At 44.4% G+C, this 15,093-nt stretch overlaps 1 protein-coding gene across 1 annotated transcript in view; it reads right to left on the bottom strand.

Annotated features, from left to right (window-relative positions):
- Positions 1 to 15,093, bottom strand: part of LOC309564461 (uncharacterized protein) — a gene marked incomplete at both ends in the record, with an annotated part of 124,233 nt that overhangs the window by 97,291 nt on the left and 11,849 nt on the right. The window contains 2 exons of the mRNA XM_082269091.1: positions 10,061 to 11,176; positions 12,520 to 12,580. Coding sequence (XP_082125217.1) covers positions 10,061 to 11,176; positions 12,520 to 12,580 — 1,177 coding nt within the window. The remainder of the gene's footprint in view (positions 1 to 10,060; positions 11,177 to 12,519; positions 12,581 to 15,093) is intronic.

The following is a 15,093-nucleotide window of genomic DNA, read 5'->3' as shown; positions in this document are numbered from 1 at the left end:
AGTTCTCCTCCTCTCCCTCCCATAGGCATTCAGCGGCTGCAGGAGGAAAATGGAGGGGATTTGTTCCTCTATGGGTCACCCCCGCTGCCCCTCCTATCCAGGTCCTGCTGCCCTCCAGCCCCGGGATAAGTGGGAAGGGCCCTGGCCAGGGCTCAGGGGAACCCTTCATGGTTTCTTGCACTGGGGGCCTGAAGGTTCTAGTTATGCCTCTGTGTCATAGGATTCTCTGACCCTGATAGGAGAAACATTGGGAGGAGGAGCTGCGTGGTCAGTGTGGTGTCATAGGATTCTCTGACCCTGATTGCAGAGACATTGGGAGGAGAAGCTGTGTGGTCAGTGTGGTGTCAAAGGATACTCTGACTCGGATTGGAGGGACATTGGGAGGAGGAGCTGTGTGGTCAGTGTGGTGTCATAGGATACTCTGGGACATTGGGAGGAGGAGCTGTGTGGTCAGTGTGGTGTCATAGGATATTCTGACTCTGATTGGAGGGACATTGGGAAGAGGAGCTGTGGGGGCACTGTGTGAGGTTTCTGCACACAAAGAATCATATTCTCCCGGGTGCATCCCACCTCTTCTAAAATAAAAGATGAACTTTTTCTGTGGGCTTTGTCAGGACTCATCTTATTCCTGTGATCTCCGTGTACTCCAGAGACTTTACTGATCGCATTTTAGGATGAATATCTGAGACTGGGATCATTATGGGAAAAAAAAACAATTCCAGATATTTACTACAAATGAAATTTTTTCCTCTTTCCTTTTTGAATCCTAAAAAATAAAGACATACATATTCCAATACTCCTTAATTACACCCCCCACCCCCACTAATAAAAGTAGTATAATCCGTTTGTCAGGAGTGGGTTGTTGTCAGGGCTGGGCTTCTGCTATTAATAGCAGCTCTCCACTCAGTGCACAGAGGCTGCTCAGCTGTCGGGTAATTACCAGCCATTCATTGTTTCCACAGTAACTCACATGGTTACCATTACCTGCCTCATTAGTCCAGCCTACAGCCCGCCCCATTTTGCTATTTAAACTGCCTTGCTCATTTCCTCCGTGCCTTTGCCTGGTCAACATCTCTAGCGTGTCTCTGCTGTGTTCCTGATATGACTTGGCCTGGCTGACGTCTCTTCTGATTTCTGATTTTTGGCTTCTGACAACGCTGATTTCTGATCCCGGCTTGTCTGATTGTCTGTCTTCCAAACCCTGGCTTCTGTTTTTGACTAAGTTCCTGTTCTGTGTTATTTTTGCTATTACATTAAAGGTGTGATTTTTAACTACATTTTCTGACTCTGCCTGGTTTATGGTTCCTGACAGTTGTGCTCTTGCTCCTCATTTCAGCATCCTGGTTTTTGCTGTGATGTATTCTTTCTTTCGGTCTATCTGCAAAGTGAGTGATGTGGTCAGTCTCTGGGTGGAGACCAAATCTGATTGAAGCCAGTCAAGCCTGCAGTCCCATGCTTGTGATATTGTGTTTGTAACACGTGCTTCAAGCTCTCTGTTTGTCTGCCCTGCTGTTTGGATTCCCTTGTTGAAGGCCTTAATTCAGATCTCGACTACTCTCTGAACTTCTGCCTTCCTTTTGACTACGGATTTGACACTGACTATTCTGAACCTTGCCTGCTTTGTAACTGGACTGTCGTTGAACCACTCTGCCTGTCTGCCAATCGCAAGTACCTAGATGCTGTGCTCAGTTCGTTCCTGCCCAGGTGGGGTGGCCAGGCATCATAGCATTATGATCAAACTTAAATGGAGCTGCGCCAGAAGCAAAGTGTAACATATAATGGAAATCAATCTGTGTATATAATAAAAAGTGCAATCTCAGTGTCCATAAATCATAGGTGCATTCCGGTATCCAGAACTGTGATCACCCAATAACGTGATTAGTACAAAATACCGTGCTCCACTCCACTGCCACCAGAGATCTAAGCCTCTCACCTTAAACTTTGACCCAGAACCTGAGCCAAACAAAGCTTTTACCTCTCAGGGGTCACAGGATGGTGTGGAGGTTTCACTAACGGATGCACTGGGACCAGGTAACCGCAATGGTGCCGCTCTCACACAGGGCACAAAGAGATCACCACATAAGCAGAAAAGCAGAAAGAAATCTAATGCTCTCCGTTCGGGTTAAGCATATACAGACGTTTATTTAAATAAAGGTACTCACAAACAGCTTCTTGGAGACATGCTCGTAATACAATAAGACCGCACAACAGAGAGGATGCAGCGAGCAGCAGGAAAGGCTCCGCCCCCTATACGCGTTACGTCTTTGCCGATAGGGCGCTGACTTCAACAGTAGAGCTCTAGAGAGCATTAGATTTCTTTCTGCTTTTCTGATTATGTGGTGATCTCTGTGTGCTCTTTGTGCCCTGTGTGAGAGCGGCACCATCGCGGTTACCTGGTCCCAGTGTCAAAATCAACTTCTCAACTATCCACTCGTCCTCGCATTTTAGGGTGCTAGGTGTAATTCTGGACTCTGAACTATCCTTCTGGGCCCCACATCCAAATCTTGCCTCCTCAACATCTCCAAAACACCCCCCTTCCTAACCAAAGACACCATAAAGCTCCTAGTTCCCTCCCTGGTGATCTCTTGCCTCAACTATTGAAACTTCCTCCTCATTAGATGACTTTTACATTGGTTACCCTCCCCCCCCCCCCTTCAGTCCATCATGAATGCTGCAGCCAGGGTTATCCACCTTACCAAACACTCAGCATCTGCTACCCCTCTCTGCCAATCCCTCCACTGGTTTCCATTCAGTGTCCTCCACCCTTCTCTGCCAAACCCTCCACTGGCTTCCTTCCAGTGTCCCCCACCCCTCTCTGCCAATCCCTCCACTGGCTTCCATTCAGTGTCCTCCACCCCTCTCTGCCAATCCCTCCACTGGCTTCCATTCAGTGTCCTCCACCCCTCTCTGCCAATCCCTCCACTGGTTTATATTCAGTGTCCTCCACCCCTCTCTGCCAAACCCTCCACTGGCATCCATTCAGTTTCCTCCACCCCTCTCTGTCAATAACTCCACTGGCTTCCATTCAGTGTCCTCCACCCCTCCCTGCCAATCCCTTCACTGGCTTCCATTCAGTGTCCTCCACCCCTCTCTGCCAATACCTCCACTGGCTTCCATCCAGTGTCCTCCACCCCTCCCTGCCAATCCCTCCACTGGCTTCCATTCAGTGTCCTCCACCCCTCCCTGCCAATCCCTCCACTGGTTTCCATTCAGTGTCCTCCGCCCCTCTCTGCCAATCCCTCCACTGGTTTCCATTCAGTGTCCTCCACCCCTCTCTGCCAATCTCTCCACTGGCTTCCATTCAGTGTGCTCCACCCCTCTCTGCCAATCCCTTCACTGGCTTCCATTCAGTGTCCTCCACCCCTCCCTGCCAATCCCTCCACTGGCCTCCATTCAGTGTCCTCCACCACTCCCTGCCAATCTCTCCACTGGCTTCTATTCAGTGTGCTCCACCCCTCCCTGCCAATCCCTCCACTGGCCTCCATTCAGTGTCCCCCAAAGCCATCCACAACTCAGCTCTCAGTTACATCACTAACCTAGTCTCACAATACCAACCAAAACATTCTCTTTGTTCCTCCCAAGACCTCCTGCTCTCTAGCTCCATCGTTACCTCCTCCCATGCTTGACTCCATGGATTCTCCTGAACCTCTTCCATCTTCTGGAACTCCCTATCCCAATTTGTCTGTCTATCTCCTACTCTGTCCACTTTTAGATCATCCCTGAAAATCCTTCTCTTCAGAGAAGTCTTTCCTGCCCCACATAACTGGAGTTTTATTTTCTCCATCAGCTCATCCCCCACAGTAATTGCCTTTTGTATCCTTTGACCCTCCCTCTTAGATTGTAAGCTCTAATGAGCATTGTAACTGTACTTTCTGCCGTCACGTTGTGCAAACTGTTGGCACAATACAGGGGTGTAACTACAGGGGTTGCAATTGCAACTGGGCCCCATGCTCCACCTGGACAGGAGGGGTGGTGGGGGCAGCATGTAGAGAAATCACTGTCCTCATTTTTCCTCCTCTAGCTGCAGGAGGAAAATGGAGGAGATTGGTTCCTCTGTATGCTGCCCCCGCAACTCCTCCTATCCAGTTCATTTGTGTTCTGCTGTATCTGGGACCCTGTGTGCTCCCCTGCCCCCACCCCCCTGTGCTCCCTCCCATATGGAAGAAAAATGTATTTCCAATATATTTAGGGAAAAAAATTTAGAAATATATTGAATATGGCCAAAATTGTAGCATTTCAAATATATTTCCAATATATTTGAGAAAAATAAAAAATATATTTTTTTAAATATATTTTTAATATATTTTTCTTCCATGTGGGCTCCCCTCTCCTGCCGGCTGCAGCAGGGGATGTGTCACAATAGAGAACCAGGAAGGGGTCGGTAAATATGTAATTTACCAGCTCCTTCCTTTTCTGAATGGACAGAGTCATAGTCAGTGACATTGTAAAAAAATAAAATAAAATTATAAAAAGTAATACATTTAAAGTATCAAAAAATAAAAACTACTGACACCAGTGGGTGAACTTCCAGGATCACAAAGGTCACACTTGTGACCAAGCCGTGGCATTCCACCACCGTGGGGAGGGCCCCAAGATGGCAGGAAAGGGGCCCACTGCAGAACTTGTGAAAGGGTCCTGCTGCAAGACTGTAATAAAGGGCCCCGGAATGAGAGAAAAGGGCCCCAGGATCAGTGTGAATAGCCCCAGGCTTGAAGGGAAGGGCCCCGGCCAGGGGGTCCTTCTTTGTTTCTTGCACCCGGGCCCTGCGCCTCTGGCACAATATAAATTCTGTATAATAATAATATATGTGTGTATCATCAACTGCTGGAGATAAAAGAGGTAACAGTGACTATGGAGGAAGAGGACGGACATGACGGGGGGGGGGGGGGGATTACTGGGTTAAAATAAGATCTTATTACCTCCTCTGCTGCCACTCCCAGTGATGTCTCCACGCTACTTCGTCCCAACTCACCTTTCACCCGGAACTTCCTATTTATACCTGACATCACTTCCTGTCTGTAGCTGACATCACTTCTTTTCTTCCATAGAGACTTCCTGTCTGGGTAAAAGTGAGATCACCACCTTGTGGAGCTCAGAGGAACTGCAGCCCCGAGAAACGTCTCGTAGAGTGAACACGGCCTTGTGATGTGTGTGTATGTACTGTATATCCTTATAGATGGATAATCTCCACTCCCACCAAGGGGGAGAGAAATATATTACTGCCTATTAATATAAGGTGACCAGATTTTTAAAATGAAATCCGGGGACATTTATTTTATTTATTGGCAAATGGTAAACTATTTTATAATCATATTTTCTTCTGATGATATATGCGGTGTATGTGGGATGTGCTTATGGAATGATTGTAAGATAAATACGTTATTTCTCACATTTCCGCCATGAGATAGAAAAAAAAAAAGATACTTCTTAGATTTTTTGGGATATGACTATGAAATGTTAATAAGATAAGAGGAAAAACTTGGAGGGGGGGGGGGGTGTGGCAGCAAAATTCAAATCCATGATGGTGTCACCCTCTCTGCAAAGGTAAAAAATATTGCAGAGCTGCAATAGTGGTAAGAGCCCTCGATATATATATATATAATCATAATAATAAAATATGCACATCAATTGTACATTGTATTATGATTATATATCGGGGGTCTCACCACTATTTGCATATTGCAGCTCTGCGATATTTCTTCTGTTTTGCAGAGAGGGTGACACCATCACTCCTATATTCTAATACACGGGATGATTAGCATCTCTGTTATTATTATTGTATGTGGGGGGTTTTACCATTATTTGCACATTGAAGCTCTACAATTTCTCTGAATATTTGTGCAGAGGGGGTGACACCATCACTGCTATGTTGCAATACATTGGTGGATTTGCACTGGATATTCATGTATAGGTATCACCATTGCACTTATAAGTCCATTTGTAGAATATTATAGATGAAGTGTAGGGCAGTGCTGCATTTTTGGCTTTTTATTGTTGCACGTTAGATGAGGGAACCAGCTAACAAGATTCTCTTATTGCTTTTCAGATTTTGTTAGTAGCATTGTAGATGTTTTACTGGATTTCTTATGTCCTCTGTGTACTGGTAACCAGTGACCCTGCATATTGGAGGTCAGTGTACCCCCTGTATGCTGGTGGTCAGTGTACCCCTGTATGCTGGAGGTCAGTGTTCCCCCTGTATGCTGGAGGTCAGTGTGCCCCTGTATGCTGGTGGTCAGTGTACCTCTGTATGCTGGAGGTCAGTTTGCCCCCTGTATGCTGGAGGTCAGTGTGCCCCCTGTATGCTGGTGGTCAGTGTACCTCTATATGCTGGAGGTCAGTGTGCCCCCTGTATGCTGGAGGTCAGTGTGCCCCCTGTATGCTGGAGGTCAGTGTGCCCCCTGTATGCTGGTGGTCAGTGTACCTCTATATGCTGGAGGTCAGTGTTCCCCCTGTATGCTGGAGGTCAGTGTGCCACCTGGATGCTGGCGGTCAGTGTGCCCCCTGTATGCTGGAGGTCAGTGTTCCCCCTGTATGCTGGTGGGATAAGGCTGCAGCGGCACAAGGGACCTGTCGCAGTATGAAATAAATCCATGACAAACAGACACGGTGCAAGGGAGAACTCCGCATTGTTAAGGAAAAAAACATTATACCATATATAATTGCTACTCAAGCTATGTAGTAATTGTTTTTTTTTTAAAAATCGCAATTCAAACTACGGCTGCTAAAGTCTCCTAAGCTGTCAAAAAAGACAGTGTAACAGTTTTTTGATTGCTGGGTGAGAAAAACCCGTAAGAGGTTAATTACTGCTAAAGGAATACTGACACTGCAGCTTCTCACATCAGAGCACCATCCCAGCAGGTGAATAATCAAACAGACCCTGCCATACAGATGTAGAGCCCTCCTAGGTAGGTGCTAGAATGAGTGGATAGAGTTTTTGGTTTCTCTGCCTAACAGGGACACAGCTCATGCTGTCTTGATGTTTCACACTGATCCAATAGCCATGGAGTATATTGGACAGTGGGCGGAGTCCTGGCAGATGAGAGCATGGATGTCTGTACCAATGATGTTGAAGTATTTTTCTAATTTGTGTATGTTGTCTAGTATAAGGTGTTATTAAACCGACTATTTCTGTTTTTGGTTGTTTCAGGCCTCGGAACATAACTTCCTCTCTTTTGTGCTTATAAGTCCTATTATAAGCTTTTCGCAGTGTAGTCCGCAAATAGCCTCTAATAAGCAATCTTTTTCGAAGGGAGTCCACCTACCGTTTAAAATCTTTGTCGTTTGAACAGATTCAATGCAATCTAAGATACTGGGAGTAGGGTATACTATGTATCGGGGGTTTGGATGAAAGCTATTGCTATGTAAAACCGTGTTGCCAGCTGTCGGTTTTCTATAAAGTGTAGTTTCTATCCCGCCTTCTTCTTGTATAAGAATTTATATGTCTAAGATTACACTACTACACATATATATTTTATCTTGTACCTAGGATCATCAGGACAGATACCTATATGTACACAACACATTTTGATCCGATTTTTCCCCCCTGTGTCCGCCCCAGGTTGGGTTAATTTGTTGGGGGTTGGAAGGAAGGCCGTGTGCTAGTAAGCCATGTTTGTATTTATTATGATGTACATAAATACAGATTATGTTTATGAAACACTAATATCGAGTCTGTTCATTTTAAGAGATGACTGTCTGTACATCTTCATAGTCCTGAAGAAGCCTTGTGTGAAACGCGTTGACCAGTGAACAGATGAAGATAGAGGAATATGATCCGAAGCAAACACAGTGACGTGCCTCCATCCCTAATGGTTAATGCAAACAGAAAACAGAGGACGTGGGACTTTATATGAGGCAGGTCACCAAGTAAGATATACAAAAGTAGAATCTGAATGTAGTCATTTATTATACATACAGTAATTGATACAAATGTTGACATCAGTAACAAATATGATGCAGACATGTATACAAAAAAAGCTGACACAAAAAAATCCATATAGTAAGGAGATTGTTATAATAGTAATAAGATATATTCAGTAAAAAAGTACATGGCCATCACTAAATGTTCCATCTAAGTGAAGAGAGGAAATATCTATACCTACACGAACCTTATGATATATACCAACTTATCCTTATATATGTATGATGTACATGAGGGAAATTAGTAGGAGACATTGATCTCCTGTGTACGAGCTGAGCTCAGTTTGGGGCCAGTTTCCTCATTTTATTGAGATCTGGTTTTAGATAAATCAATAAATGTTATTTTAGGATAAATCCATGTAGTTGTTATCTGTCTCATGCTGTGCCCTTAAAGTCCACACATATGACAGTGGTTCCTTGTGAACATCTGTAGGTTACCATTTCTCTGAACAGATAGGATTTTGGGACTCTCATGAAAAAAATGACGTGTGTTTTTTTTAATTTTTGCCACTTTTTTGGTGAATAGGTACAGTTACTATGGTCCCAATACTCATTCACATGGGGTGGGAGGGTAGGATCTGGGGGCCCCCTTGATAAAAGGGGCTTTCAGATTACGACATGCCCCCTGCCTGCAGACCTCCACAAGCACAGGCCACGGTGGGCCCTTCTCCCCATCAACATGGAGATAAGGTGCTTTGGGGTGGGGGGCAGAGCTTCCCAAAAGCACCCCCCCAACCATGTTGAGTACATGTTGCCTGGTAGGTCAAGGAGGGGGGGCTCTCACTCGTCCCTCCCACTTTCCTGACCTGCCGGGATAAAGGGTCTGGTATGGATTTTAGGGGAGAACCCATGCTGGGTTTTTTTTTTTTACATTTTGGCCCCCGAAGGGCCTAGTGTGGACTGCGGGGGAGGGGAGACATTTTTTTCTATTGCCAGGCAATGCCGGCATTGTTTTCTTTCCATTCATCTGTCAGTGGGGAAGCCCGCTGACAGCTGATGAGTCATTGTTGGTAAGGATGCCGGCGGCCGGCTTCCCGGCTTGCTGCTTAACAATCAGCTATTTCTTCACACATAATTTGCATCGGTCGATCGTTTTTTGACTGATCCGAATTCGAATTGTTCTAAAAAATTTGGAATTTGTTAGAAATTGAATAAAAAAACAAATTTTAACAGATTTCAACAAAATTTATTACAATTTCATTTGGAGATTTGGATACATCTGAATCTAGGAATAATCAAAAAATTTGTGGGAAATTTGTATTCGCACCGAAACGAATTTCACGTGTCTAACACTTAATGGCCACCCGCTAACAGCTGGGCTCCCAGCCAATGCAAATGGCCGCCGATGGCAGGGCACACTCTCCAGGCATGGATCCTCTACATATGTGTGCCATAACACCACCCCGCTGATAGCTGGGGACTCAATGATCACTCGGGACATCCTGGAAGACTTCTGGATACCAAAGGAAGCTCCTGACATCCCGCACAGCTGCCCAGCACCAGACCCACCCACCAATACTTCCAATAGGTAGGAAAACTTCATACAAAAATGGTCCTATAAATGAGGAGGACAAAAAAAAGAACGCTTATCCTGAACATTTATAGGGGTGGGGTCGTATGGGGCAGGAACAAGGGCGGGGCTACCCAAACATATGCAGCCATGGACATCTGTCAGGAAAGCACATTATGGCCACTAGATGGAACTGACCATTATAGGAAATCCCAATTCACCATGACTGGGGGAATGCGGGTCACATTTTATCAAACCATTTATAACAACCAGATCTGTAAGTGTTTGTGAAATCTTCCCGCACAAAAAGCACTCAGCCAATGAAAGGTAAGGACTCCATTTTTATTTTTCTCCTGCTATCAATGGCCAATACGGGACAATACTTCATCCATGTCTTTGGTGGCCTCTGATCTCCTTATGAAGGGTTTCTTACATGATGAAGATCAGCCATGGAGTATATCTGAGGTGTATATCAGGGTGTGCTTCTTCCCCACATGTCCACCAACATTCATATAGAAGACATTTCCCGCACTCAAGGCACTAATACACCTCCAGGGGTGTGTGGGATCCCTGATGTACAGGAAGACAGGACTTCAATGAGGAACATTTCCCTCACTCAGGACAGGAAAGTGGCTTCTCCCCCGTGTGAGTTCTCTTATGTGTGGAAAGACTGGACTTCTGTGAAAAACATTTCCCGCACTCTGGACAGGAATACGGCTTCTCACCCGTGTGCGATCTCTGATGTCTGGAAAGATGGGACTTCTGTGAAAAACATTTCCCGCACTCAGGACAGGAATACGGCTTCTGACCCGTGTGCGATCTCTGATGTGTGGAAAGATCGGACTTCTGTGCAAAACATTTCCCACACTCAGGGCAGGAATACGGCTTCTCACCAGTGTGAGATCTCTGATGTCTGTAAAGAGTGTACTTCTGTAAAAAACATTTCCCGCACTCAGGACAGGAAAATGGCTTCTCACCAGTGTGCAATCCCTGATGCTTGGAAAGAGTGGACTTCTCTGAAAAACATTTCCCACACTCAGGACAGGAATACGGCTTCTCACCAGTGTGCAATCTCTGATGTATGGAAAGCTTGGACTTCACTGAATAACATTTCCCGCACTTAGGACAGGAATATGGCTTCTCACCAGTGTGAAATCTCTGATGCTTGGAAAAAGTGGACTTCTGTGAAAAACATTTCCCGCACTCAGGACAGGAATACGGCTTCTCACCAGTGTGCAATCTCTGATGTATGGATAGATTGGACTTCACTGAAAAACATTTCCCACACTCAGGACAGGAATACGGCTTCTCACCAGTGTGCAATCTCTGATGTATGGATAGATTGGACTTCACTGAAAAACATTTCCCACACTCAGGACAGGAATAAGACTTCTCGCCAGTGTGCGATCTCTGATGCACGGAAAGAGTGGACTTCTCTGAAAAACATTTCCCACACTCAGGACAGGAATACGGCTTCTCACCAGTGTGCCATCTCTGATGTGTGGAAAGAGTGGACTTCTCTGAAAAACATTTCCCACACTCAGGACAGGAATACGGCTTCTCACCAGTGTGCCATCTCTGATGTGTGGAAAGAGCGGACTTGTGTGAAAAACATTTCCCGCACTCAGGACAGGAATACGGCTTCTGACCCGTGTGCGATCTCTGATGTGTGGAAAGATCGGACTTCTGTGCAAAACATTTCCCACACTCAGGACAGGAATACGGCTTCTCACCAGTGTGAGATCTCTGATGTCTGTAAAGAGTGTACTTCTGTAAAAAACATTTCCCGCACTCAGGACAGGAAAATGGCTTCTCACCAGTGTGCACGCTCTGATGTGTGGAAAGATTGAACTTGTGTGAAAAACATTTCCCGCACTCAGGACAGGAATACGGCTTCTCACCAGTGTGCACTCTCTGATGTGTGGAAAGCTTGGACTTCTCTGAAAAACATTTCCCACACTCAGGACAGGAATACTGCTTCTTACTGGTGTGAGACCTTTTATGCACATTAAGCTTGTATTTAAGACGGAAACACTTCCCGCACTCAGTACAGGAGAACCTCTTATCTGTTGTAAGGACGGCATCATCCCTCACAGTCTGAGGTTCCTTAGGATAAGAGGAATACGATGGTCCGTCACTGTCCTTCACAGTCTGAGGTTCCTCAGGATAAGAGGAATACGATGGTCCATCTACACTGTGTGGTGCCGGATGGACATTTGAGGTTGTCGGGTTTTCTCCTGGACTATACTGTGTGATGTCCTCATCTTCTACTTTACAGTCTGGAGACAAAGTGAGACAATCCTCTGAGGTTTTCCTCATCTCCCGTCCATCTACTAAAATAGAAATACAAAGATCATTACTAGACATCAGCAGATTGGTTCCCCTAAACCAGGACTCCGCCCACATCAGGCAGCTTTCTCTCTGAGGATCTTACAATTCCCCCCTCAAGTCCCGCCCTTCCTTATTTAGTCCATGATTTAGTCATGGATAACAGCGGGGCTGAGCCCCACCAGAGGTCAGAGAGTGAGGATGGGGGGAGAACAACCAAGATGAAGACTGGACTGATCCTGAAGACCATCATTGGGTTACTGACTCCTCCCCCATTATCACTTTCTGTTTAAGGTTCCAAAGTTGGAGGATTTTATCACATTATTATCAACATGTAAAAGTCTGTCCTCCAATCAGATCATCAGATATAAAATGTCCAGCTGGTAGAAAATGGGAGTAACAAAAGAGAATTCATATTATGTGTATATATATAGTAGTGCTGCAACAATGCGTCGACGTAATCGATTACAAAAATACGTCGACCTGCGTGAAAGGCGTCGATGCGTCACACGCCCCCTGCTCGTGTCGGCTGTTCTCCTCTTCCCCCTCCTCGGAGTGCCAAAGACATGAAAAGAGCGGGAAAGGCTGAAAAGACTGAGGCATGAAAAGACTGGGAGATAAGGTAATCACTCAGCTATGTCGGGGTCAGTGTTTACTGCAACCCCTGCTGTGAGAAGATCCACAAAGTACGCCATGCTGCTGCTGATGGCAGAGAGCCGTTTCCAGCAGAAATAACTCGCAGCTTAGAGAAAGATTCATACAATACTGTGCAGGCTGATGGACCCGTCTGTAGGTTCAACTGAGAAAGGTTTTTCTTCGTTTCTGTTAGAACATTTCGTAAATAAGGAATTCATTTTTCTCCTTCACTGATGGGCACTGGTAGGCTTTACCCCGCTCTCATCTAATAAATATATGCACACTATAGAGCTTTACCCCGCTCTCCTCTCATATAATAAAGTACACTATAGATCAGTGCCAGCAGCTTTGCGTCTATGCTATTTCACTCGTATCATTTTATCTTTTGCCACTTCATTTTTTTTGTACTGTAAAAACTTCAACCACATTGAAGTATTTTTTGGAAAAAATTTAACAAAAGTTGAAATATTATATTAGAAGTTGTACGGATCATTTTTTGTAAAGTTATTCAAAGGATTAATTAGCCATTCAAAAAAAGAACACTCAATTAAGCAAAAAAAATAAAATAAAAATAATCGTTAGATTAGTCGACAGACAAAATAATCGTTAGTTGCAGCCCTAATATATAGCAGTGTGCAGAGGGGAGAGAGCAGAAGTCAGGAGTATGTAATGTACAACATAGAGTATATAGTGCAGGGGTCAGGAGTATGTAATGTACAACATAGAGTATATAGTGCAGGGGTCAGGAGTATGTAATGTACAACAGAGTATATAGTGCAGGGGTCAGGAGTATGTAATGTACAACATAGAGTATATAGTGCAGGGGTCAGGAGTATGTAATGTACAACATAAAGTATATGGTTGCAGAGGTCAGGAGTATGCAACGTACAACATAGAGTATATAGTGCTGGGGTCAGGAGTATGGAATGTACATAGAGTATATAGTGCAGGGGTCAGAAGTGTGTAATGTACATAGAGTATATAGTGCAGGAGTATGTAATGTACAACATAGAGTATATAGTGCAGAGGTTAGGAGTATGTAATGAACAACATAAAGTATATAGTGTAGGAGTATGTAATGTACAAAATAGAGTATATAGTGCAGGGGTCAGGAGTGTGTAATGTACAACATAGAGTATATAGCGCAGGAGTCAGGAGTGTGTAATGTACAACATAGAGTATATAGTGCAGAGGTCAGGAGTATGCAATGAACAACATAAAGTATATAGTGTAGGAGTATGTAATGTACAACATACAGTATATAGTGCAAAGGTCAGGAGTATGTAATGTACAACATAGAGTATATAGTGCAGAGGTCAGGAGTATGTAATGTACAACATAGAGTATATAGTGCAGAGGTCAGGAGTATGCAATCTACAACATAGAGTATATAGTGCAGGGGTCAGGAGTATGTAATGTACAACAGAGTATATAGTGCAGGGGTCAGGAGTATGTAATGTACAACATAGAGTATATAGTGCAGGGGTCAGGAGTATGTAATGTACAACATAAAGTATACGGTTGCAGAGGTCAGGAGTATGCAACGTACAACATAGAGTATATAGTGCTGGGGTCAGGAGTATGGAATGTACATAGAGTATATAGTGCAGGGGTCAGAAGTGTGTAATGTACATAGAGTATATAGTGCAGGAGTATGTAATGTACAACATAGAGTATATAGTGCAGAGGTCAGGAGTATGTAATGAACAACATAAAGTATATAGTGTAGGAGTGTGTAATGTACAACATAGAGTATATAGTGCCGGGGTCAGGAGTATGGAATGTACAACATAGAGTATATAGTGCAGAGGTCAGGAGTATGTAATGTACAACAGAGTATATAGCGCAGGAGTATGTAATGTACAACATAAGAGTATATAGTGCAGGGGTCAGGAGTCATAATATTTGTGTTCAGTAATCAGTTGCAGAGGTCGCACACCGCTGCCTCCCATCTCCTGAGACTGCACTCAGTGACTTGGGTGTGAGACTATACAGACATATCCCTCCACCCGGCACAGCCAGCAAATAACAGAGCAAGTAACCCCGGGAGAATTCTTCTGTCAGAGATCTTGCTAGACCTGGGCATGGGGCAGAAGAACCAAGGTACATACCCCAGGTGTCTAGGTCAAGCAATATCTATGGTATTTATCAATATTTTACTGCCAGCTAAACCCCAGAATCTCCATAAATCCAGTCTAGAGACATAAATTGTGTCTGCAGCACAGAGAAGGAAGATTATCCGAGAGAAATACAGGAATACAGGACGGGGAACACAGCTCAGGAAAGTGACCAGGAGATTACAGGCTGATATCACCCAGTCCCCGCCCTACTCTGGACCAATCAGTAAGCAGTATGGGTGGAGGAATGTATTTAGTGTTAATGACCCACCTGTGCTGATCTCTGTAGGAGTGTCCTCCTCTATAAATGTCCCCGTTATTCCATCCTCCACCATAGACTGCTGATCATCCCTCACATACGTCTCTTCTTCTTCTTCTGCTTTAACCTCAAACTCTATATCGATTGGATCTCCACTCTAAACCAAGAAAATAAGAGAGAGAATATCATCTGTAAAATATAAGCTTTATTATTGTGATAAAATATATATATATATATATATATATATATATATATATATATATATATATATATATATACATATATATACATCCTCTCCAGAAGTCCATGTTCTAGATGCTCCA

Source organism: Pelophylax lessonae, assembly GCF_965119305.1.
Source record: "Pelophylax lessonae genome assembly, chromosome: 9".
NCBI lineage: Eukaryota > Metazoa > Chordata > Amphibia > Anura > Ranidae > Pelophylax > Pelophylax lessonae.
This window is presented reverse-complemented; position numbering and strand designations above follow the sequence as displayed.